The sequence below is a fragment of the Sarcophilus harrisii genome, chromosome 4, assembly GCF_902635505.1.
Source record: "Sarcophilus harrisii chromosome 4, mSarHar1.11, whole genome shotgun sequence".
Lineage (NCBI taxonomy): Eukaryota > Metazoa > Chordata > Mammalia > Dasyuromorphia > Dasyuridae > Sarcophilus > Sarcophilus harrisii.
The window spans coordinates 27,755,973-27,780,601 of NC_045429.1; the positions used below are offsets into that span (position 1 = coordinate 27,755,973).

Consider the following 24,629-nt stretch of genomic DNA (forward strand, 5'->3'; position numbering starts at 1 on the left):
TGGTATCCGGACAAGAGGTCCAGAAGCCTCCAGCACTGCTGCTGATTCAGAAGTCCCACCTCAATGATGTTGGGGACCAAGTTGGGGTTGGGACTGGGGCTGGGGTCAAGGCTGGGGCTTTCCTGGCACAACTTGTGCTCTCCTACACATTTTAAAAATTGCTTTCTATTTTTCCATCAAGAATTCTTCACTTTCTTGGGAAATAATCTTTACAGCAAGTGTCTCTTAAAGAACCCATTACTTAACTGAGTCAAATTTATAAGAATATAAGTCATTCCCCAATTGATAAATGGTCAAATGATATAATGGGCAATTTTCAGATGAAGAAATCAAAACTGTTTATAGTCATATGAAGAAGTGCTCTAAATCACTTTTGATTAGAGAAATGCAAATTAAAATAACTCTGAGGTATCACCCTACACCTATCAGGTCAGCTAACATGATAAATACAAAGGAAAATAATAAATATTGGCAAGGTTATGGGAAAGTGGGACACTAATGCATTGTTGGTGAAGTTATGAACTAATTTAACCATTTAACTGCATATCTTTTGATCCAGCAAGACTAATACTAGGTCTTCATCCCAAAGAGAGCATACAAAAATGGAAAAAGACATTCATGTGCAAAAATGTTTATAGCAGCTCTTTTTCTGATGGTAAAAACTAGAAACTGAGGGATGCCCATCAATTGGGGAATGGCTAAAAACAAATTGTGGTATATGAATGTAATGAAAACCTATTGTGCAATAAAAATATAATATAATTATATACTATATAACAATAAAGTATATAATAAGAATAAGATGAGCAGGCTTTTTTACTTTGTACCTTGTACAAGTGTAAGACTTGTATAAACTGATGCAATGTGAAGAGAGCAAAAGCTGGAAAACATTGTAGACAATAACAGCAACATTGTGTATTGATCAACTATGAATGATTTAGCTCTTTTCAACAACACAATGGTCCAAGACAGTTACAAAAGATTTATGATGGGAAATGTTATCCACATTCAGAGAAAGACCTGATGGACTCAGTGCAGATCAAAGCATATTTTTAACTTTTTTGTTTTTTTGTTTTTAATCTGTTTCTACTTTCACAACTGTGACTAGTATACGTAAATATACTTTACATGATTGCACATATATAATCTATATCAAATTGCTTACCATTTTAGGAAGAGGGAGAGCAGGAAGGGAGAGAAAAAAATTCAAAGTCAAAATCTTATAAAAATGAATACTAAAAATTGTCTTTATATATAATTGGGACAAAAAAATGCTATTAAAAAAAAGAATTCTTCACTTTCCTTCATCCAGTCCTGGAATTACTCTTTCTTTCCTTCTTCCTTGTTTGATGTCTTAGTAGTTCTCTAACTCCTCTTTGAGTCCTTACTTATAGATGTTTCCAAGTTATTCTCTTTTTCTGGATGTATGTCTTGAGCCATCCCTTTGACCATATGAACTCTTTTTGGTAGAATTGTTTTTTTGTTTGTTTGCTTGATTATTTGTTCATTCTCCTAACCTACTTTCTAGTCTTGGACTCGTTTGGGGGACTTTTTGCTGGGATCAGCCTCTGTGTAGGGTGTGTGTTATGCTTTTGTCCTCTGGGATCATTTTGCTACTTTTTTTTTTTTTGCAAGGCAATTGAGTTAAGGGACACACCTGTCATATAACTAGTGAGTATTAAATGTATAAGACTGTTAGGTCTTCCTGACTCCAGAACAGTGCTCCATCTACTGCCCCTTATTCTGCTGCTTTCTTGAGAATATTGAGTATTGTATTATTCCAGGATCTCAGTGATATCACCTAGGGCAAAGATTGCTCACTGCTCTCCTAGTCGGAACACTTCAAATTTTTAATCAAGGTTTGTGTCTGAACAACATGACTGTGGGCTTGCTCCTGGTTGGAAGCTCCATAGACTGAAACTGGGCTTAGTCACTATCAGTTAACTGGGAACTGTGACTGGGTCAGATTGTAGATTCCTTTTAGTTTGAGAGTCCTATGTGGTTATTCTACTGTAAACCTTGATCTAGGCTGGAGGCCTAGAATCTTTGTTCTGTTCCCAGGGCCAGAGTAGCATAATTATTGTTCTTTGCACAATACATAGCTAATGCTCACTTGCTGCCACATCTCACTGCCACTTCTAGCCCCTAGGCATAGGTCTCAGTGCATCCTGAATCTATGCCACAGAACGGTAGTGAACAACAAAGCTGCCAGTTGGCACCTATTCCTGTGTTCTTGCCCATGTGGCAGGTTTCTGGCCAGAATCCATCAGTTCTCCAAACCTCTCTGTCTCTCTGAGCCAACGTGGGCTGGAAAAATGACTCACTTGAATTTTTTCCTGGATTTCTCTATCAGCACTGGGCTAGTGTGTTTTTTAATTTTTATAAAAAAGTTATATTGAAGGAGCTGGGCTATACTTCTCTTTATTCTCTCATCTTGATTCTATTCCTGGATTGAGTCTTGATGGAACCCAGGGAAGCCACAGAAACCATGAGACAGAGAGAAGAAGGGCATGAAATTCAACCAATAAAAATGCAAGGAATTGGAGGCAGGTTCAAGGTGGAGTCAGGGACATCTGAGTTCAACAGCCTTAGACACTTGCTAGCTGTGTGACCCTGTGCAAAGTAAGTCACTGAACCATTTTACCTCAGTTCTAAGTCTTAAATGAGATATTTTTAGAGTGCTTTGGAAAGCCTAAAACTTTATATAAATTTTAGCTGTTACATGAAGAACAATGAGAAAACCAGTGTTACTGGAACCTGGAGTATATGGAGAGGAGTAAAGTGTAAAAAGATGGTAAAGGTAGAAATAGGAGAAATTGTGAAGGATGTTAAAGGCAACCAGAGGAATTGATATTTGGACGTGGAGGTAATGGTGTTTCTCAAACTGGAGTTTACTGAAGAGGAGATTGGTACAGCCAGACCAAAAATAAGATCACTTTGACAGCTGAGTGGGGGATGGTCTAGTAGAGTGAAGAGACTCCAGGTGGGGAGCCAGCCAGCAGACTAGTAGAGTCATCCAGGTGAAACATGGCAAGGATGGCACCACTTGAGTGGAGAGAAGGGAACATATTTGAGAGATGTTGTGAAGGTAGAAATGGTGACTTAGCAACAGATTAGATTTGGGGCATGAGGTTGGGTGGCTGGGAGGATGATGGTGCTGTCCACTGAGAAATTTGGGAAAGGGGGAATTTGGGGGTGGGAGCGCAATGAGTTTTGTCATAGACACGAATTTGAGATGTCCAACAGGAAATTCAGATAATGTAAGACTGCTGATCAGAAGAGAGGTCTGAGGGGGTGGGAGGAAAGAGGGTGGAACAGAAGGCCTTGCAAGGGTCAACGTAGAAAAATTACCATGCATGCGTTTTGTAAATAAAAAGCTTTAATTAAAAAAGAAGAAGAAGAAAAAGAGGGGTCTGAACTGGACAGATCTGAGAATCCTTTGCCAAGAAGCCCCCAAATTGGGTTCACAAAATTCGAGTTGGATGAGACTGGACTGCTCCTTCGACTTGGCAAATATTGCCTGTTAGCTTGCTTGCTTAGCCCTGACCCAGCTGCTCAGGCCTTCGATGAACCCCACTTTTTCCCGTGTGGTTTCTCTCCGGACCAGCAGCAGAGTTCAGGCCCGCCAGGGCTCAATAGTCAGGTGCTCCTGCGGCAAAATAGAGCGACCCATTACTCCCCCATCCTCCTGACCGTCAGTGTGACAAGCAACCGTCCAACTAGTGTCTGATGGGGCTCCTCTTTTCGTGTCCGAGCCCAACCATGGGTGCGGTGGTTAGCGCTGTCTGCTGCAGCCTCCCTAAAGTCTACTGCCTCAATGGGCCGGCGCTGACCCCTCTCTGGCACGTACCCGTGGCTGCCTGAGGCAGTCTGGCCGGTGGTCTCGGGACTGTGCCCTGGCCTCGGCCTGTCCCTCCCCGGGGGCCTACATCTCACACGTTCGGGAATAAACTCGGGGCGGCTTCCCGAGAACTCTCTCGGGAAGCGAGTGTCCCTGAATCGCCGTCTCTCCCGACTGCGTGCGCTTTGCAGACGGCTCCCGGGGGCGCCCTCGTCCCGGTGACGCTGTCCCGCGTCTGTCTGAGCTGCCCCAAGCCCTGGGTTCCTGGCTTGTGGCTTAGCCCGCCCCATCCCGCCTCGGCTCTGACCTGCAGAGAAGGGGAAGTGAGCCCAGGGCCTGCACGACGGAGCCCCGAGCGCCCTGCAGCCATTGACCGCTGTTCCCCTTCCTTCCCCGGGTCCCAGGGATTTCCTGGGGCTCCGAACTAGGCCCGCGGGAGTGGGTCTGCGTTTACCCAGAGCGGGGGCGGCTGCGGGAGCAGAGATGATCTAGCTGGGGGCGTCCCGGGCCTCTGGGCACCGTTCGCAGAGCGCCGCGGGGGTCGAGGCCGCCCAGTCCTGGCCGCGGGGTCCGGTGAGTGGTGGCCGCGGGTGCCTCTGGAAAGGCCCGGGCCCCCTCCTCAGTCTCCCCCACCCCCCACCCCGCACAACGCCCTGCAATCATTTTCCGCTCCCCTTGGATGAAATTGCCAAAGTCTAATGAATCATTCGGCCCGTAATGGGCCTCGGCGCTTATCAGGGGCCGGCGGGCCCGCGGCGGCGCCTTATCTCGGCCGCGCACATGGGCCGCCCGCCCGCCCGCTCCGCCCGCCATGCTAAGTAGGAAAGGGACGTGAGGTGGGATTAGAACGAATGTGGATGTGGCAAAGCCACCAGCGCCGCGGCGCGCGGGGGCGGGGGCGGGAGGGGGGGAGGACAAGGAGGGAGGCCGGGCAAAAGAGGGGGGGCGCACCCGCGAATAGGCCGGAAAATGGCTCCGCCGCGCAGAACGGTGAGTAGCCCACCCGTGCCTTTATTCCTACGAGAAGCCCGGGACACCCCCACGCCGGCCCCCCCCCCCCCCCTTTTCCCCACCCCTCTTCTATTCCTCAATCTTCACCCGGGCTATTTTCCCAGCTTCCTTTCCATAGTGTGAGTGTGTGTTTTAACCGCCTCGCCCCCCACCCCGCCCCCCATCCACCGGGCCCCCGCCTCCCAGACCCTTTTCCTTCCTTCCCCTTTTTTTCTTACGCAATATACAGAAATGCGCAAGACGGTGGTTGGTGTTTATTTCTTCTTCTTAGTTGTATGCGTGCGTCCAGATTGTGGCAGTGTGGGTCTGTGCGGGGGTTGTGTGTGCGGGCTATCAGCCGGGCCGGGCCCTCTCGTGACCACCGCCAAGGGACCGGTTGTGTGTGTGTGTGTGTGTGTGTGTGTGTGACCACCTGGGCTGGTCCTCTGGCCGGGCTAGCCGAGCCGTCGGGTTGCGGGTTCGTGTGTGGCGGTGTAGCACGGGCAGTGTGTGCTCTCAGCCGCCGGGCTGGGGTCCAGTAGGAGACCTTGGGTGCGGGATTTGGGCCGGGTTAGAACCGGGCTAGAACCCTCCTCCGAATCAGGTGGCGATTCTGTCCGTGTGCTGGTATGTGTGTGCGTGTGTTTGTGTGCGCCCAGGCCGGGGGTCCCGGGCGCCTCGCGGGGCTTCCTGGTTTATTGCTGACAATGGTTTCCTGGGGGACCGAAGGCAGCTCGGAGTGTCGGACGCCCAGTGGATGGGCAGTACCTTGGTATTCGTCCTTTTCCGGAGAGGGTGGCGGGGCTCTGGGCTCTGGGCTGGGGCGGGGCAGATTTGACAGAAGGGGCCAGGGCCGGGTTCGAGTGTTTCCCTCCCCTGTCCCGCAGACCCTTCTCCTCTCGGAGCCTGGCAACGCTCCACAGCAAATTTCCCCTCCCCAGCAGGACCCCCTCCCCGCCTGGCCCGGAGGGGCCTGCTTGGCTCGTCCCCTCCGCTGGACTCGGGCGGGCTTCCTAGGGCTGGGCAATTTCAGGGCTGGTGCATTTCAGGGCTTTTTTTTTTTTTTTTGCTCGCTGGGCTAGAGCACCTGCCCGCAGCTCCCGTCCAGTGTAGAGTATCGGCGCCCCGGGCCGGAGAATCTCGCTCAGCCCACTCACCCCTCCCCAAGCTCGGAGTCCCGGCTAGCCCGAACCCCGTGATCGAAATCTCCGCATCTGTGTCTGAGGGCGGTCAGGAGACCGCCAGTTCTTTGCCAATTCGGCCAAGATTTTCATTGTCAGAGGAAAACGAAAGCTTGGGAACGCTTTGGTTTTTACTCCCCTTGTCGGTCTCTCGGCCTGAGAGGGGTCCAGGGCCCCCGTCTGGCCAGGAACAAAGCGCTTTGTGCCGCGAGGTCCTTCTCCCGGATTCCTTTTCCGCAGAGAAGGGAGGCTCCGTTTCCTCCCGGGTTGCCCGCTCTGGCTGGAGCCGCGATCAGCGCCAAGAGGAGGGAGGGGTCTCTCCCGAGGCAGAAGCAGAGGGCCAGAAGGAGAGCAGTTTCCTTCCCCATCCTACCGCAAATTCAGTGTGAATCCAGAGCCCGAGAGAATAAGCTCCCTGGGAAAACCCGGGCAAAATTATCCAGATATTTGCTTGAAGGCAGCGTCTACACAGGTGGAGGACAGGGCCCCTCTTTATTACCCCGAGATTCTGATCCACCAAAATGCCACTTAAAGGCCTCTAATAAAATAAAAACCATCTTGTTTTTCCGCAGCAAGCTAAGCTCTCTCTTTCCCCACCCTCTTATTCCCTTTTGCCCGAGATAATTCGGACAATGGCTTCCAGCCGCCCAGCCCTTCACTTTTCACCGTAGGAAGACGCCCTCGCCTCCACGGCGGGGGTCTCCGCGGTGAGATTCGGGGGGTTCTTTTCGTTTTCGTTTGGGGAATTTTCCTAACCGGAGAAGTGGAAGAAGAGAAGGGAAGAGCTCGGGAAACTGAGCTCAGTCTTGTGAGGAAAGCGCTTTGCAAATGTGAAAGCGATCCCCAAAGGGAGTTAGTATTCCTAAATCCTCACGTAGGAATGGCGGACAGCATCAACCCAAAGAATGACTTTCAGGGTCATTCTCCCCCAGCCGTTGCCCTACACGGCAAGGGAGCCTCCCTGGCGTCTCCCGGCGCCCGAAGCGGGTTGGCTTCGGACCAGCCCCGAAGCTGGGCTGCTGGAGCTCTGAGAGCCGTATCTTCGGTGAATCGGAGAAGGGACGACTCGACCACCACCGCCCCTCGTCTCCCAGCCTGCCCCTAGTTACGTTGAACAGGCCCTTCTCCGGGGATCCTTCTGCCCTCTCCTTACTAGGCTGGCAAAGAGGAATCCTCCCTTGGTTCGTGTCGGCTCCGCCACGGAACTCTAGCAAGACCCCCTCTGCCCCCAATTTCTGGGTCTAGGGGATCTCGTTTTCCCTATGGGTCCCCTGTTCCCTAAACTCCGCCCCAACCTTCCAGGCTCCAGAAGCTCCCGCAGGCTTTCCCCCGGCCTCCTCCTAGCGGGTGCCCCTTGGGCAGACCCAGCTCTCCAAGCTGGACACACAAAGAAGGATCCGCCCCTCAGAGGCGGGCTGGGCCAGGGCAGCACGGGGCACTGGTCAGACCGAGCTGGGCCCGGGACCCGCTGGGCCTCCGAGAGCACCGGGACTCCGGGGCTGCACCGGTCTAGGTTGGGGTGTCTCCAGAGGGGGAGGTGCTTCTGTTTCTGATTGGGGAGGGCTGGAAACTTTTGTGGGGTCCGTGTGCCCAGGAACCCCAAAGGACCCCCTCCCATATACACTAACCCTGGAAGCGGGATTTTGCTCAATGGGGCGTGTTTTCTATATCCGTCTAGCTCCCTGGGGCTTGGAGGGGGACACGTGGATAATCGGCAGAGAGACTGACCTCTCTCTCTCTCTCTCTCTCTCTCTCTCTCTCTCTCTCTCTCTCTCTCTGTCTCTCTTCTCCCCCCACCCCCCACCTTTCCTGGAACCTCCCGGCCCTCCTCGCTTGGCAGGCCGCACTGGAGTAGGCCGCTGCCATTGCCTTCCACAGAGGGAGGTGGAGACGGAGGACCCCCGCTAGTCTTTTCCCCCTACCGGCCCGCCCCCCGCAGTGGGGAGAGGTGGAGAACGGACAGCTAGAAGCCTACCCCTTTAAATATGCCCCAGGTGAGTCTGACCGCTCCTAAACTGGAGTGGGGGGGGGGGAGGGGAAGGGACGGTGTGTCTGTGTTGGGAGGGGCTGCCGTTAAAAGGAGACTCAAATGCTCCTGAGGACAGGGTGACCCCGCGGCCCCAAACTGGGAGCACTTCTGACTGGGGAGGGCAGTGCTAAAGACCACTCAGCTTCTTGGCCCTGGAAAGGAAGCCGGGGAGAAGGAATTCTTACCCCTGCCTCAGGAAGGACCAGACGATTCAATTCAATATAATACAATATTTATTCAGAGCAATTTCAAGGCCGGGGGTGGGGCGGAATTACCCTGGCGATCGGGAAGGGTCCAGCTACGAAGCGGGGCTAGGATTCAAAGAAATTCAGGAGACATTTTTCCCCCCAGCACCGATACCGACCTAGGCAATGGGAATATAAAATTAAAAGGCTGCAGAACGACCGTTGTTCTTAAAAAGCTTTCATTCTATTGGGGAATAGAATGCGTAAAGGAAACGTTTAATTGCAGATAAATTGAGCATGAGAACACTGTCGATTAGGAAGATCAGAGAAGGCTTCCCTTAGAAGGTGGCACTTGAAGGAGATCTTATCAAGCTGAGGAGTCTAAAAGTATAAAGGGGATGGTGGTAATAATCAGGGAGAAGTATGGGGATGAAGATGCTGGTTTGGGGGATGGCGAATTAGGAGGATCAGGACAGTCAGGGTTTGAAGGATTTGCTTCTGTTTTTGCTATTGATTTACTTGTGACTTTGGACAAGTCACTCCTTTAGGCTCCTTCAGTTTCCTCTTTTGTAAAAGTTCAATCGGATTCAAGGAATATTTATTAAACACCTAGATTCCTGCTCTGCCACTGGAGTGATAAAGATAAATATAACCCAGGTCGTGTCTTCAAGGAGCTTCCACGTTGAGAGCGGGGGTGGGGAGAGAGACAAACATACAACATCCCTATTAAAGGAAAGTGAGATAAATTCGAAGGAATTATCTAGGTTTGTGGGAGGTGTGTGGAGACAACTACACTCTCACCCATTTGGAATTGCCTCTGGGTTAGAAGTCCCCAAAGCTTATAGAGTTTCCATAGCGTTGCTAGATCTATAGTTAATTGCCACTTCGTTCTGAAATTCGGATTAACGGGAGGGTGCAATATGTAGAGTCAGAACCGAGGTCTTGGGCCAAGATTAGGTAGGACACCCAGTCCTGTGGGTCAGTGTGAGAAAAGACTCTGTCTTGGGGTTCCACTGCCCAGTCCTCAGTCTCCCAGAGACTGGAGGTTTTAGTGTGCTATTCTTCTCCCCGCTCCCCTTTTATCCTGCTGGGTATTTGGTGTTAATATTCCAGGCAGCTTTCATCATTGGTCAGTCCTGTCCCTTCAAGGGTGTTCTGCTTTTCTGGCTGGGGAGGAGGACAGAAAGTGGTAGGCGTCTAATCCATGAATACAGTGCCCAGGGAGAATCTGGCTCCCCGATACTTTTTGTCTGTGTGACCTTGGGCAGGCCAGATCATCAGGTGGAAGGTGGAGATTGGGAACTCTGCCTTTCTACTTCCCTAACCAGATGTTTGGGAAGCTATAGGAATGGGGTCCTTTTTTACGTGTTCTAGAAAGAAGACATTTTCTAGAGTCTAAACTACCCAGTTCATTAAAACAAAACAAAAACATTATTTTGCCTGAAGATAAATCTGCAAAACCCAGCTCCTTTCTTAAGAAATTGGGCATCTAGTGAGGGTAGGAGAGGAAGAGACAATACAAAGAGTTATAAACCCAACCTTAGAGTTCATCATGTCCAGCCACATCATTTTAGAGATGGGGAAACTGAGGCCCAGACAAGGGACCAGACTTGGCAGAAGGTCGCTTATGGAGTCAATCATTCATTCAACAAGTGTTTATTGGACAAATGCAAAGTATCCAGTTCGGTTCCAAGAGCTCTGTGACAGAACTGGGATAAATAAGACCCGTGAATAAAACTAAGATGAATAAGAATATGCGACTGTCCGAGGCAGAGAAAACACGACATTTAGAGCTTGATGAGACCTAAATCTCTAATTTTATAAGTGAGAAACCTGAGGTAAAGCAGGTGAAACGACCGAACCACTGAGGGCACAAAGGCAAAATGGCAGAGCTGGGAATTTGATCCTGGGTCCCCTGAAGCTAAACTCGATTCAAGCGAGATTAATGTCCATAGACAACAATGACCGCGGGAATTGATGACCGGGATGTCGTTAAGGAGGAGTACAGAGGAGGAGGGGTGATTTGATTTGCTGTGGGAGCCTTGGTTCACTCGCCGCTACTACAGCTTTCGAATTGTATGACTATTCGATCAAAGTACTTTCTCCCACTGGGTCTCAGTTTCCTCTTCTGTAAAATGGGGCCGTGAAAGTCATATCGCATAGGATTGCTGTGAGGAAAACTCTCGAGGGATTGTTGTTATTATTATTATTATTGGCGTTCACATGATTGTTGTGGATAGTTTTTTCTAGCCGTGTAGGCTGCTCTCCCGGTATTTAGAGCATCACCGCCACTGTCCCTACTCCGCCCCTCATTGTCCCCTTTAAAATAAAAACCAGGAAGCGCTTCTCTTTCTCGACTGTTCAGATTAGAGCCCTTCCAACCCACTTTTGCCCGCCCAGGGAGCTGGACCAAACCACCATCCGGCATTTGGGGCCCTACAGGAGGACTAAGGAGGTGGGGAAATTGCCTGGGATGGGGGAGGTGAGAGGGAGGAAGCCGCTGGCTGAGTGGCGGGGCCCAAAGCCTGAGTTTTCCAGAGGGAACCCAGCCCTGGACTTGGAGTCCGGCTATTGCGGCCAAAGTGGCGGAGAATCACTAGGCCATTCACCCTTACCCAGGGCAGGCTTCTGCCCAGCTTGGTCTGGAAGGAGAGCGGGCCCAGGACACTCCTCGCCTCAGCCGTTGTATATGAGCTCAGGGAGACCGGGGCTGCTGAGCTCACTCACCCAGCTCAGGCTAGTCTCTGATGACGGTCAGCAGCGTTTGGATTACCTTAGTCCAGGAGGGACCCTTAGCCCCGGCTGCTTCCTCCTACGCCTGCCCGCCGGGGATGTTCGAGTTCTAGCTGACACGGGTCTTTGTCTCAGGAAGCTTCCTAGACAAACGTCGAATGCCGAGTGTTTCGGCCGAATGTAGTCTTGCTCGTCCAACCCGGTTTTTCGTTTTGTTTTATTTTAATTCGTTGTTGTGTTTGTTTGTTTTCTTTTCACCAGTATGAAATTAAACACATTCAGTTTAGGGAACGTTTATTTGTGAAAGATTCTGTTCAAATGCAGTGAGCTGGCCGCTCCGGCCGGATCGCGCCCCTGGAGACCGTGTTGTAGAGACCCCAGACCCTCACAGAGGAGCTTGGTAGCCGGCTCAGTTTGCAGCTGGCGTGGCAGGCCGAGCGCGGGGAGAGAGCAGGGCTGGGACTGGCAAAGCAGCGCGGGGGCTGGGCAGGGTCGAGAGAAATCGGAGCTAAGCCGGGCAGTTCTCTCCCTGGTTCCAGAACCAGTTCTCTCGGGCCACCCGCAGTACCGGGAATCTACAGCCCTTCCTTAAGTTAACCACGTCCTTTATTCAGCTCTATTCCCCAAGGCTGTCCGAACCCCGATTCCATTCTCAGAGAGACGTTTTCGCCCATTTGTCTCCCTTTCTCTTCAGATAGGCAACACTTTCCCCGTGAGGGCGGCAGGGCCAGGAACCTTACCCCCACTCCCCCTTTTCTTAAAGGCCCCAAGTGAGGTTCCGATGGGAGCCGAACCCTCCGGCCCAAGGGTTCACGGACGACAAAGGTCAGAGCAGGATCCGAATTCCGGCTTTCCCGACTCCACTATGTCCGGTAGCCTAGAACCAGTCTGGGTTTGGGGCCTTCCTTGGCGATTCCGTTTTCAATGGAGATTTGTCATAGATGGGCTTGGATTTCTGACAAGGCCTGGCAGCCTGGTGTAGGGGAGAATCTCCTCCCTTCCACCCTCTGATCTGGGCAGTTAGCATTCCCTTCCCAGGGCAAATGTGTAAGTTACCTCCCGGCCCTCTGGGGTTAGGGGTGACCCGGAGTGGGAAAAAGAGGGCTGAGAGATCCAGAACCCGGGGGATTACCTCCGAGTCTGGATCAAAGCCCTGGCCTAGACTTTCGTTAGCAGTCCCCAATGCTAACGCGGCCCCGCTTGGTGCGAATCTCTGACTCGGATCTTCAGGCCTAGTTCCTCCCCGGCTGAAACTCGCGCCAGCTAGGGGGGCGGAGCTTGGGGTTCTGTGCCTCAGAGCCACCCGGAGGGTCCTTATCGGGGAGCCTCCCCTGCCCCCCGCAGTCTCCAGGTCGATTTTAGTCCCGTACCCGGGTCCTAGCCCTTGTTCGCGTCTTTCGGAATCACGCTTCGAACGCACCGGGTTTTCCGGCAGCGATGGGCTGTTGTTGCGCCTGCCCAGTCCGAGTGCCTGCTCCGGGTCCCGCGAGGGGTTTGGTCTGCGGTGTGTGTGGATCGGGGGCGCGCAGCGGTCGGAGGATGAAGAGAGAGAAGGGCTCACAGATGTCGGGCCCTGTTAAGAACCTCTGTACCCCCGGGGTTCGGCTGCGCCGGCTTGCTCCCTCGGGTAGCTGAAAGTCCCTTAAAATTGGTTTTGCTTGAGGGGGAGGCAGGCCCGTAGCTAAACTAAGGGAGTGTGAAGTAATGCTCCATTCAGCTGAAAAGGTCTCTGGTAGACAGACTAGATCGCACGTTAAGTGCCCCCTCTTCTCTCTCTCTCAATCTCTTCTCTCTTAATTTTTCTCTCTTTTCTTCTTTTTTTTCTCTCTTCTTTCCCTCTCTTTCTTTCTTTTCTCTCTTTTTCCTGGCGAATATTTTCCTTTCTTCGGGGCCGGGTATTGGATAAAGGAATAATTTAATTTGGGAAGGGCTCCGGTATGGGAAGGGGCCTGGAATGAAGGGAACCCCAGTTCCTGGCCACCTTTTCCACCGGCGATTTTTCGGTTGAGGAGGGGGGAGGTGGGGCTGAAGGGAGGGGAAGGGCGATCGGGGAGTGAAGGAGAAGGGGACGAGGGGGAAAGGAAGGAGGAATTTTGGCGCCCCCACCAAGGACCTCACCCGGGAGGAGGGAAGCAGGGTAAAGGAGGGGCTGTGTGGGGGGCCTCCCCCGTTTTTCCAGCCTTCTCACCCTTTCTCCGGGGCCCCAGACCGGACACTGCGCCTCTGGAGAGAATTATTCTTTTCCGTTTTTTCCTCCCTCTCTCGTTCTCCTTTCATTCCCATTAAATAAATAAATAAACCCCCTCTTTCTTCTGGTCGTCTCTTCCCCCCTCCTCGTGTGTGTCTCCCCCTCCCCGTCCCTGTCCCCCGCCCCCGCCCCCTCCCCGGGTCCCCACGCTTCCTGTCCCCGCCCGCGGGCGCTGCGTGTCCGTCCCTGTGACCGTCCGTCCGTCTGTCCGTCCTCGTCTGTGTCTGCCTGTCCGTCTGTGTCCCCGCAGGATGATGGAGCGGCAGCCAGCTGAGCTGCCCCCCAGTGACCCCCCGCGGGATGCAACCCCGGGGACTAGCGGCAGCGGTGGCGGCGGGGGCGGCTCGGAGCCCGAGCCTGAGTCAGAGTCCCGCATGGAGCCGCCGCGGCCCCCCCCACACCTCCTCCTCCTCAACGGCGTTGCCAAGGAGACCGGTCGTCCGGCCCCCGACCCCCCCGTCATCGAGTTGGCCCCCCGCCGCGGCCCGGGGGGCGGCGCCCGCGACTTAAAGGGCCGCGACGCAGAGGCGCGCCAGAGGGTGCCCACCACGGAGCTGTGTCGGCCACCCGCCGCTGCCCCGGCCTCGGCGCCTGCCCCAGTAGAGCCCCCCAGCGACGGCCGCATGGTGCAGCTGAGCCCCACCGCGCTCCCGGGACAGGCGGCCGCCGCCGCCGCGGGCAGGGCCATGCTCTACGGCCTCGGGCAGCCGCTCGCCTCGCTCAGCAGGTTCGTATCCGCGGCCCCGGAAAGGGGAGGACGGAGGGAGCGGCGTGTGGAGACCGGGACCCGGAGAGGGGCTTGCAGACCGGGGTGGGGGAAAGAGAAGCCAGACGGGGAGATAGGGACACGTTTGTGGGAAGGGGGACCAGGATGTGGGGATGGACACGGGAGAGGGGGATAGGGACCAGGAGGTGGGGATGGAGGATCGGCTTGTGAGGCTAGAGATCGGGGTTGTGTGTTGGGGGAGGGGTGGAGGTGGTAACCGGGAGGATCCCACCGGTCCAGCGGAGGTCTGCGGGGACTGAGCCTGCGTTGGCCAGGGGAAGAAGGTGTGTTGCTGCTCTCTGGCAACGTACGTGTCCGCTCCGTATGAGCGATCAGGCTCCTCTTATCATCTTCATCACCGGCAGTTTTCGGGACGAGTGCATTGCATTTTTGTGCTTGTTGTGTATTGTTTGTGTGAATGTGTGTGCGTGTGTGTGTGTGTGTGTGTGTGTGTGTGTGTGTAGGCAAGCAAGGAGGATCGCTACATCTTCCTGTTCTTGTCCTGGCTTGGATGCACTCTGAGTGTGTCTGCCCTCTCTCGGAACCAACCTTCGGACACTCTTCTTCCTCTCTACCTCCCCCTTCCTCTCCTTTCCCTCTGTCTCTTTCTTCTCATCCTTCTCCTTCCCCTTTTTTCTCTGTATCTTTTCCGCTGGCTCTCTTTCTCCATTTCTCCGTCTGGGTCTCTTTGTGTCGGGCTCCTTTTCCTCCATCCTCCCACTGCTCTGGCTCACTAGGGCTCTCCCTGTTTGCCTTTGCCACTTCCGTGAGCGTCCCATCCCTCTGTCCATCCCTCTGTCCGTTTCTCATTTTCGGTACCTGTCCGCTGTCCTGAAGGGTCTCCCTCTCCCCCCCTGGTCGGTCCGGCTGACTGTCGGAAGAGCGTCGGATAGAAAATGCCGGGGCAGAGGGAGTCCGGGTGTCTGATGTTCGCAGGCTCCTCTTCCCCTTCTACCCTACCGAGCTCTGACCGAACCCTGCACTGCCCCTCCCCCTCCCGTGTTCCTGAAGTCCTTAAATGCGGTCCCCGGCCCGGCCTCTCCTCTGCAGAGTGTGTGCCCTCTTCTTCCTACCCCCCTCCCGACGCAGGCTGGCTGGGAGAGGGCCCCAGACTTCTGGGAGCCCTTGCCGAGTCTCCGCTGGTCACCGAGGAGTGCTAGAGAGGAAGGGGAGGGAGGTGAGGAAGGGGAGGGAGGGGAGCGAGGGACATCTGGGCCCAACTTTAGTGCACACCCCTTTATACCGGGCCCGGTGTGGGTGAGAGAGTCCTAAGTCTACCAGGAAGGTGGCGGAGACTGGTATATCTGCCCCCTTCCCACTCTCTCTTCTCTTCCCGACAGCGGGTTTTTCGGGGAGCCAGACCCCTTCCCGGTGTTTACCAGCAACAACCGGGTCAAGAGGAGACCCTCGCCCTACGAAGTGGAGATCAATGATGGTGAGTCCGTCCTCCCCGCGGTTCCCTCTCCCCCTCCCGTCTGGCTCCCTCCTCCTTTTCTGGCCTCCCCCCTCCTCCCCCTCCCCGGGGGGAGAGAGTTTTTGAGCTATTCGGTTTATCGGGAGAGTTAGGGATCGAGTCCTGCGGGCCTGGCAGCCTCGAGAACCCGAGTTCGGGCTCTACCTCAGACCCAGACTGACCGCGGGCCCCTCAGTGCTCAGGCAAGTCTCGAAAACCGGAAATTGCGGGAGAGTTAATCCGGATTGAGGAAATTCCGCTTCTGAATCCCCCTCTTCCCAATCATTTTTAACTGGGTACTCACGTGTATATATTCCCAGATATATGCGTACATGCTGTATAGAGAACATATGTATAATATAAGTTTATTTTTATTTTTCCCCTGAGGCAATTGGGGACTATGGTCAAGTCACACAGCTAGGAAGTGTTAAGTGTCTGAGACTAGATTTGAACTCAGGTCCTCCTGACTTTAGGACTGCTGCTCTATCCACTGCTTTCGCCTCTTAGCTGCCTCTAGTGCGGGTTTAATAAGTTATCTATAGTAAGACAAGGCTTGAGAGAGCATTTGAGTTCAGAGCTCTCTGACTCCACTACATATATGCATATACTGTGTTCAGTACTTTGAATACCCACATATGCAGACGCTCTGTCTAACAAGGAAGACTGGCACCCATTCTGCAACCTATAGTCTTAGACAGTGGTTTGGGACACTAAGCAAATTGAGAAATCCCGCAGCTATTATGTGCCAGGGGCTTGAATCTAGGTTTTTCTGACCCCTGGTCTGCTGTTTATCCACTATGTCTCTCCTTGACTTTTTCCTTTCCCCTCCCTCTTCCCTCCTCTCTTCCCTCTTCCCCTCCTCCCTTTCCATCTCCTCCCCTCCCCCTCCTTCTCCTCTCCTCTCCTCATTGAATACCAGTGAGAATGTAAAAAAAATGAACAGACTAGAACATTAAGTTTAATCATGAAATATAATTAAATGAGAAGAAACGTAAAGTCTTATATTTGAATTGAAAAAAAAAATTAAGTTCACAAGTATGAGGTAAGGGAGACATGACCAAAGAATCAGAGATTTTGAGACTGAAGGAACCTTGAAGTTCATTCCAAGATCCTCATTTTTGCAAATTAAGTGGTTTCTTCTGTCCTTCCCTGTCCTGTCCCATCCTTTCCTCTCTTCTTCCAGGATTCTCTTCTGATCCTTAAAACACTATATAAACATGAACTACTATTATAGGTATTGGAATCCTGACTTTGATTCTTACTAGCTGTGTGACTTTGGTTGCATCACTAGATGACTCTTCTGAAAAATGGGGATGATATTCTTCAAATTCTCTCTGCCCTAGTTATGAGGATGTCAACAAACCCTACAGAAGTATGGTTTTTTAATCTTCTTTAATTAATTTTTAATTAATTAATCTTTAATTAATCTTCTTAATCTTCTTTTTTAATCTATCTCAATGTTTAAAAAAAAAAAAAAACCTAGTATTTATGTAACACTTTAAGCCTTGCCTGGCATCTTGTCTATATTTTGATTCTCATAATAATAATCTGAGATAAGTAGTATTATTTCCCCATTTTACAGATGAAGAAACCGAGGCTAAATGACCTTTGAAAACTTGCTCAGACTCAGACAGCTGGTAGCCTTGAGGAAGTATTTGAGTCTTCTGGGCCAGTCTGGAAGCACAATGTCCTCCTTTTTTTTTTTCCCCTTTTTGAAGCAATTGGGGTTAAGTGCCTTGCTCAGGATCACGAAGCTAGACTGTGTTAAGTGATTATGATTGCCTCATGTCTAGTTTCCTTTCCAGTCTTTTTTCGAGTTGGGGGGGATGAGAACTATAATCTCCCATTTAGATTATAGTTCTCATCCCCCCCTTGGAGCTGTTGTTCAGTTGAAGGTGACATTGTTCCACCCAGCACAAAGTAGTTGGGCCGGTGGAAAGTGCCCCGGGGTAAAGTTGGGATTAAAACCTAAGGTTCTGTGGTCAAGGCCAAGGCTGGAGGAGTAGTTTAGAGCTATTTGGAACCTATGAGGAGGCCATTGTGGCTAGAGGTAATGACATAGAGAAGGCTTCAGTAGCTTGCAATTAGACTGGAAGGGTAGTAGTTGGGGAGGGCCCTGAATGCCAGACTCAGGATTTTAGACATTGCCTGTTGGGCAATGGAATCGGGGAGGGGAGGGTAACCCTTGTAGGTGTGTGAATGACAGAGTCCAATTTGAGTTTTCAGAAGCATTTCCAGCCAGTCTAGATTGTTGCGGAATCAGAGAGTGATGCCGACTGGTGGACCTGGGGGTGGTGGTGGTGGAAAATAAAATTTAAAGGGGTAAAAACTACCCATTTAATTTGATAAACATCCTACTTTGTGCCAACTCTTTCAGTGAGTCCCACACTATCCCTCCCCCCAACCCAGTAAGATTAAGAGAAACAGAGGAGAACATAAAGGAATAGAGAAACAGGAAAAAGTGGAGGCACTGAAGAGAAAGAATGAAAAAAGGTTGGATAGAAAAGTAAGGAGAAAGAAAAAAGAGAAGCAAGGGAAAGAAAGGGATGAAGGAGAAGATACTCCAATTTAACTAGCTGTGTGACCATGGACGAGTCATTCTCCTCAATGAGCCTTAGTGTCCCTATCTGTAAAAAATGAGGGAGTTCTTAGTCAATTCTACTCAAGTCAACACAATAGACATTTGTGAAATCCCCACTATGTGCAGTGCAGTTCTGGGAGATTTGTGAGCTTTAGATCAGGTAAATTGAAGTGAAAGTCTTTGATTCTAAGACTTCTTCTTTCCCTGAGGTTCTAGGATGTGGGGAGTCATTACAAGGAGGTATGAAGAAACCAATGTTAGGGAAGACTGACAGGTGGAGAGCATAGTTGTCTCAGCTGGTTTTTGGTTCCCATTTCCCAGCTAAGGTGGAACGGTCCTCTACAGAGATCTCACACTCTGGGGTCAACTTCCATTTCCTTGTAGGGACAGCCCAGCAGGTGCGCTGTGTTTTTCTGCCCTGGACCTCAGAGAGCAGGAAGCCCAGCTTGACCCATGGAGGAAGGGCATTGGAGGGATCCCTCCGGGGCCTCGCTGTGCTCCTTTCACTCCCTGAGGCAGTATTTCATTCACCAGAAAATTCATTTTCCCACAGACTGAAGGGACGAAATTAGAGAGAGCTAGAAGGGATCTTGGAAGGGACTGGAGAACAAAGACTGTCAGAACTTCAAGAGGCCTTAGAACGTCAGAGGTTGGAGCTTGGGGGACTTGAGAATTCCCTGCCACTGCTGCTTGCTATCTGTGGGACTTTAGGCAGATCAGGGTTGTACTGGGCTTTTGTCTCTTCATCTAAGAAAATAAAGGGGGTGAACTGAATGACCTTCAAGATCCCCTCTAACACTCAATTTGAGATCCCAGGATTCATTACTCTATGAGGTAATGATCAAGAACTTCGAGAGACCCTAAAATAGTGAGTCCAAGTATTGGGAGGAATCCTAGGTAGACAAAAAAATAAATAGGCCATCCAGAAAGGACCTTAGAAAAACAAACCAATGATTGTCAGACCAGCAAGGGACCTTGGGATTTCCGAGTGGAGAGACCCCTCTGAGATCTTCTTCTGCAAATCCCAGCTGCAAAAAAAGGAGCTAGAACTTTAACCCCAAGGATTGGTCTCCTACTTCAGGGATCTTTCTGAGAGAAAAAGAAATAGAGAGACAGACAGACAGGCAGTCAGAGACAGACAGATACAGAGAGACAGATAGAGACACAGAAAAAGCCAGAAACTGACACAGATACACATACACATAGAGACTGAGACCAAGAGACCGAGACAGGGATATAAAAAAGACATAGAGACAAAAGGAGAGAAATAGAGAGGAAGAGACAGAGATAGGCAGACACACAGAGACAGAGACAGAAAGAAAGACAGAGACACGTAGAGAGACAAAGAAAAATCAGGGACAGACAGACAGTAGCCTGGAGTCAGAGTAATACAGAGTAATACATAGAAAGAACTGAGGAAAGGAAAAAGACAAAAATAAACAGAGAAGAGAGACGTGGAGAGACAGACGTGAAACGAGAGAAGAAAAGTCTGCAGGCCCTTTTTGTGATGCTCCGTGACTTCGTGTGATTTTAGTACCTGGGCTGAGCACCAGCTTCACAGGAAAGAATAGAGAGCTTCCAGTCTAAGCCCCTTATTTTATTTTATATATGCAAATAATTTAGCCCAGAGAGGTTAAATGCGAAGTGGTAGAGTCGCTAGTTCACTGGCCTTGGCCTGGGGAAGAAAGGAAAGCATTCAAATTCTACCCTAGGAGCTCACTGGGTGTGTGGCCTGGAACAAAAGTCACTTACCTTCTGAGTCCTAGTTTCCCCATCATTAAGATGGGGATGAGAATAACATCTCCCTCATAGGGCTGAGCTGATATTTGTATAGCCCTTTGCAGGCTGCTAGAGAAATGCCCGCTGTTCTTATTAAGTGACTTGCCCAAAGTCACACAGTTCGTAAAGTGTCTAAGGCAGAATTTGAACTCTTATCTTCCTGACTCAAAGTTCATTACGCTTTCCCTTCCCTCCAGCTGTGGGAGTCAGTGGGGGTGGGGGGGGAATGGGGCGGGAGAGCCACGGGAAGGTTAGTGGGCACAACTGACTGGCCATGTTCTCTGCCCCTTGTGCTCCCTCCCAGGCCCCCACACCAAGGTCGTCCGGCGCATCTTCACCAACAGCCGCGAGCGGTGGAGACAGCAAAACGTTAATGGGGCGTTCGCTGAGCTCCGAAAACTCATCCCGACCCATCCCCCCGACAAGAAGCTCAGCAAAAATGAAATACTGCGTCTGGCCATGAAATACATCAACTTCTTAGCCAAGCTCCTCAATGACCAAGAGGAGGAGGGCAGCCAGCGGGGCCGAGTGGCCAAGGACCCCGTGGGGACCGGCAGTGCCGGCGGCGGAGGAGCCGGGACAGGCCCCGGGGCGGGGCCGGCGGCTGACGACCTCCTCCACGACGCTCTCTCGCCCAACTCCAGCTGCGGCAGCTCCCTGGACGGCGCCGCCAGTCCCGACAGCTACACGGAAGATTCCGAGCCCAAGCACCCAGCTCGGAGCCTCCACCCGGCCCTACTGCCTGCCGAGGGCACCGGCCCGCGGTGATGGGCCCTGGGGCCAAAGGCAGCTCTCGTGTGGCCGGGAGGGTGTGAACTTGGGGAGCGGCACAGGGCCAATGGATGGAGCGGGATGTGGGAGTGGGAGGGTGATGGGTCCAGAAGCTAGGAAAAGACTGATCCGGAAGCAGGGGGATGGCTATGATGACCTTTCTTGGGCCTGGCTCATCTGGCCAAACCCTATGTGTCACATGTCATGAGAACTGTGGAGGAACGGTGATGTCTCTGGTGACTCTCTCTCCTGGATCCTTGGCCTTTGCCAACTCTGGCTCTGGAGCATCTGTGGACACAGCGTAGTTGGTAGTGCAGAAGGAAGGAGACTCATCTCTCCCCCACTATCCCGGGCGAACCTCTGGACACTTACCGGCCCCACACCCCACCTGGTCCCCAGACCAGGTCCAAGGCCCCTGGAACTCCCTTTCCTGTCCTTTTCCACAACACTGAATTGTGCTGTTTCAGACTTTGGCCTTTGGGATAGCCCAAACCCCAGTCACCGGGCTCCTGTCTCCCACGGCTCTTCCCCTTGGTGGTCACTTGAGGGCCGAGGCATGGTGGGGAGAGTGGGAAGTCAACGCTTTCCGGAGGGGGCAGCGTCTGTGCCCTCTTCTGGAAGGACAGGTACCCAGGTCTCTGCCCCACTCTGTCCTGGCCCTCGCCCCAGCACAGTCTGTGGTTGCTGAGTGATCACCCCTGGTCTCTGGTTCCCATTGTTGTGAGCAGCCTCGATGGCCGTACATTCACCAACGGCATGATCACAATCCAAGACCCCAGGGGAAAAAGCATTTGCTTGGTTTGGGAATGAAACCGATGGCTCCCCTCCTTCCTGGCTGCTAACTTTTGGCTCTAGTCACTGTAAATCCAAGCAGTCAGATGGAGGAGTGATGGAGGGAGCTGAGGACCCAACTGGGACTCAAAAGATCCGGGTTCTTGATTTAACTGTTACTTACTGTGTGGCCTTGGTCAAGTACCGTCCCTTCTCTGGGCCTCAGTCCCCATACCCAGTTGGGACCGACTAGACGGTCTATCTAAGCTCTCATCTTCTCAGAGCCTGCTCCCATTTCTGCTGCTCACAAGCCCTGTGATCTTGGGCAGATCTCTTCCTGTGTAACATGGGGGCTTCAGCTTTGGGAGCCTCTCTCCGTCCTTTCTTTTCCAATCCCAAGCACCTGCCCTGACTGGTAATGAGCCCTGGGGAGCCTGGGTGTGTATAACAGAGGGCTGTGTTCATTGCCCTTCCGGACACCAGGTCCATCTGAGTACAGATTGTCCTGGCAAGGGCTGGAGACTCTTCTGAATGAGCTTACACCTGGTCTGGCTTGTGGGCAAGACTCCCAGCTCTTCCACTGCTGGGGTATCCCCAGACAGCCTTGGCCATCCTCAGCCTCCAGCGCCTCACTTTCTGTGATGAGCATGCTCCTGAGAAAGAAACCTGTTCATTGAAATTTTGTACATCCAGTTCTGTCTGAAAGGACACTTAAGGTGACCCTTTTTGTAAAGTGAAGAATTCTTTTTGTAAATGACTCATCACTCCCTAATTTGTTTTATGTGTAAGGTCAAAGGGTTGGACTTCGGGGCTGTGGAGAGTGAGGTCTGCCTGTAACTGTGTGGAGAAAGAGGCCCCAGAATTTGCAAGATGACTCCAGTTCCCCTTCTGTCTCTCTCCCTGGAGGCTTCTTTTTCCATCCGTGACTGACTGCTTGGTGCTGTCTGAAAGCCTGGCCCTCTCTCTGCAGCAGGACCGGTCAGGGTGCTTGAGCCCTGGCCACCTCATGACACTTTACCTGCTCTCTGGCAGCAGGCATCAAGGTACAGCTGTGTGTAAAGGAACTGAGCAGATTACCTGTCCATGGTCCTGCAGTGGTTGTCTGATGGCACAGGGACTTTGGCCTGCTCCTGGAGAGGTACCCCCCTTTTTTGAGGGGGGCAGATAGGAACAGCCTGACTTGGTAAGGGACACTGAGGGTTTCTCAGTGTCTCTGTCCCAACTCTTCTCTGAGCTCCTTGGACCCACTTCTCGTGACTCACCTTGATAATTTCCATTTTACAGCCCTCAAGGTTTGGTTGATCCTTTGCTATCAAATAGTCTCTATCTTACAGATGAAGAAACCAAGGTGAAATTATTTATCTGTGGCCATATGTCAGTCGAGAGATGGAACTAAGGCCCAGCTTCTCCTGGGGCTCCCATTTTCTATAGCTTATGCTTAACATTTTATGCCCTCCTTCCTAATAGGCTCCTCTTTTCAAACACAAAACCTGTATGGGAACTGGGAGAAAGCCAAGGAGTAACTTAGGACTTGGGGTCCAGCTTCAACAAGGCAGGTTGGTCAGCAAAAAGGGTGTGAGGGACACTTCCCAGGGAGAACAAGAGAGCTTTGTCCTTGGTGAACTGGAATATAGACTGAGGCTGTGACCGTGGGTTCCAGTCCATATTTCCTTTCTGAGTTACCAGAAGCTTGCTTCTCGTTTCTGGGCTTGGGGACAAATGGGACACAATCAGAGTCCCAGGATGGTCATGAGTTCCATTAGAGGCTATGTATGTGAAAACCTGTTGGGGAAGATTAAAGCCTCAGATAAGCAAAATGGGGTATATTATGAGCATCCCTCCTGAAGGTGGATTTCCCCCACTCCAGACGTGTCCTCATTGGCTTTTGCTGTAGCTCAAACTCTTTGGGCAACATTGAACTCTTGTTCTCCACACATGTACATTATCCAGATAATTTAGACCCTGAACTATTTCTGCCTGAAATCTCTGGATAATCGAGGCCATTAGATACATTTGGACACTTTTGCTCTCTTAGGCTGAGGTGTGTCTCTGTCTGTGGGGAGGAGAGTAGGAAGGGAAAGGGGTTTTTCAGAGAATGGATCCGGTTTGGGGAGAGAGCATGGAAATACATCCTATCACAACTTGATCCAGTGTAGGAATAGCCAAGGCTTTAGCAGAGGCTCAAAAATCACTTGATTTTTTTTCCCTTTCCCCTGAAAGAAATAAGAAAATTCTAAGAAAGAGCTGAAAACAAATGGGAGGACAATTTAATTCCATTCAAAAAGCATTCATTAAACATCTCTCGTATGTCTGGCACTGTGGCGGTTGCTGGGGATACAACTGAATAACAAACCAGTGCCTGCCCTCAAAGAGCTTAAATTCTACTGGGGGAAAATAGCACGGAGGATACAAGTCAATCTCAGCATAAATAACATTAGAGGGAAAATGGAAAACAATGTCATGATAGAAAATATTCTGAGAGCAAAGGTCAATGTGACAGTTTGGGGAAATTGCCTATTTTTTCATTAATATTCTCTTTTTCTGTATGTATGTATGTGTAGCTGAAAGACACGATGGTACAATCTTCACAAATTTCTCCAAATGAGACAAAACCCAGTGGCCGTAGCCTACCGGATACATTTGGTCTCAAGTTTTGGGAGCGGGTCTAGTCGTACTTGTGATTTCAATGGTACCTGGCCCCCTGGGAGCCCAGATTTCCTCTGGCCTCTGCCCTGTGTCTGTGTACGTAAGTGGCTCCCCACATTTTCCAGGGGCAGCTCCTTGGGTCCATGTACTGTACGGGATGATTTTGGCTGGTCTCTGCATTCTCTTGTGGAGAGGGAGGAATCACCCTTGGTACTGTTGCCTTGGAGGACCACTGAGGCGAGCACTGGGGAGTGTGACTCCAGGAGAGAAAAGGCCTTTTGGTGGTGATGAGTGTGCTTGCACTTGTGTGTGTGTGAGAGAGTGTGTGTGAGTTTGCATATGTGTATGAGGAGTATATTGGGGATAAGATTTCTAAATAAAAGTTTTACAGAGTGGCCATGGCTTCTGCTCAGTGGTATCTTTGCGCTGGAGAGGGTGGGAGGAAGGGAGTGCTTTGGTTGGAAGGGATTGGTTGGAAGGGATATTTGGTTGGAAGGGAGGAAGGGAGTGCTTTGGTTGGAAGGGTTGGAAGGGAAGATGGAGATCACTTGTCCATCTGTCAAAGAAGGCATACCTCTTCAAGGACAAAATGGACCAGGATTTTTTTCCAAGGAATCTTTCAGCTTTCACATTCTATGGCCCTACCAGTTTGCTC

At 51.4% G+C, this 24,629-nt stretch overlaps 1 protein-coding gene across 3 annotated transcripts; it reads left to right on the plus strand.

The window, feature by feature from the left end:
• The first annotated feature begins 4,749 nt into the window (after positions 1-4,749).
• On the plus strand, positions 4,750-24,369 carry TAL1 (TAL bHLH transcription factor 1, erythroid differentiation factor). Of its 3 annotated transcripts, none has more exons than XM_031969162.1 (5): positions 4,750-4,831; positions 7,853-8,006; positions 13,458-13,934; positions 15,314-15,408; positions 20,091-24,369. In XM_031969162.1, the coding sequence occupies exons 3-5, from the start codon at positions 13,459-13,461 to the stop codon at positions 20,552-20,554; spliced, it is 1,035 nt and encodes a 344-aa protein (XP_031825022.1). In that variant the 5' UTR covers positions 4,750-4,831; positions 7,853-8,006; position 13,458; the 3' UTR covers positions 20,555-24,369. The 3 variants fall into 3 exon arrangements, with proteins under 3 accessions (XP_031825022.1, XP_031825024.1, XP_031825023.1); XM_031969164.1 differs by lacking the exon at positions 4,750-4,831 and adding an exon at positions 5,355-5,603; XM_031969163.1 differs by lacking the exon at positions 4,750-4,831 and adding an exon at positions 6,494-7,525.
• The last annotated feature ends 260 nt before the right edge of the window (positions 24,370-24,629 follow it).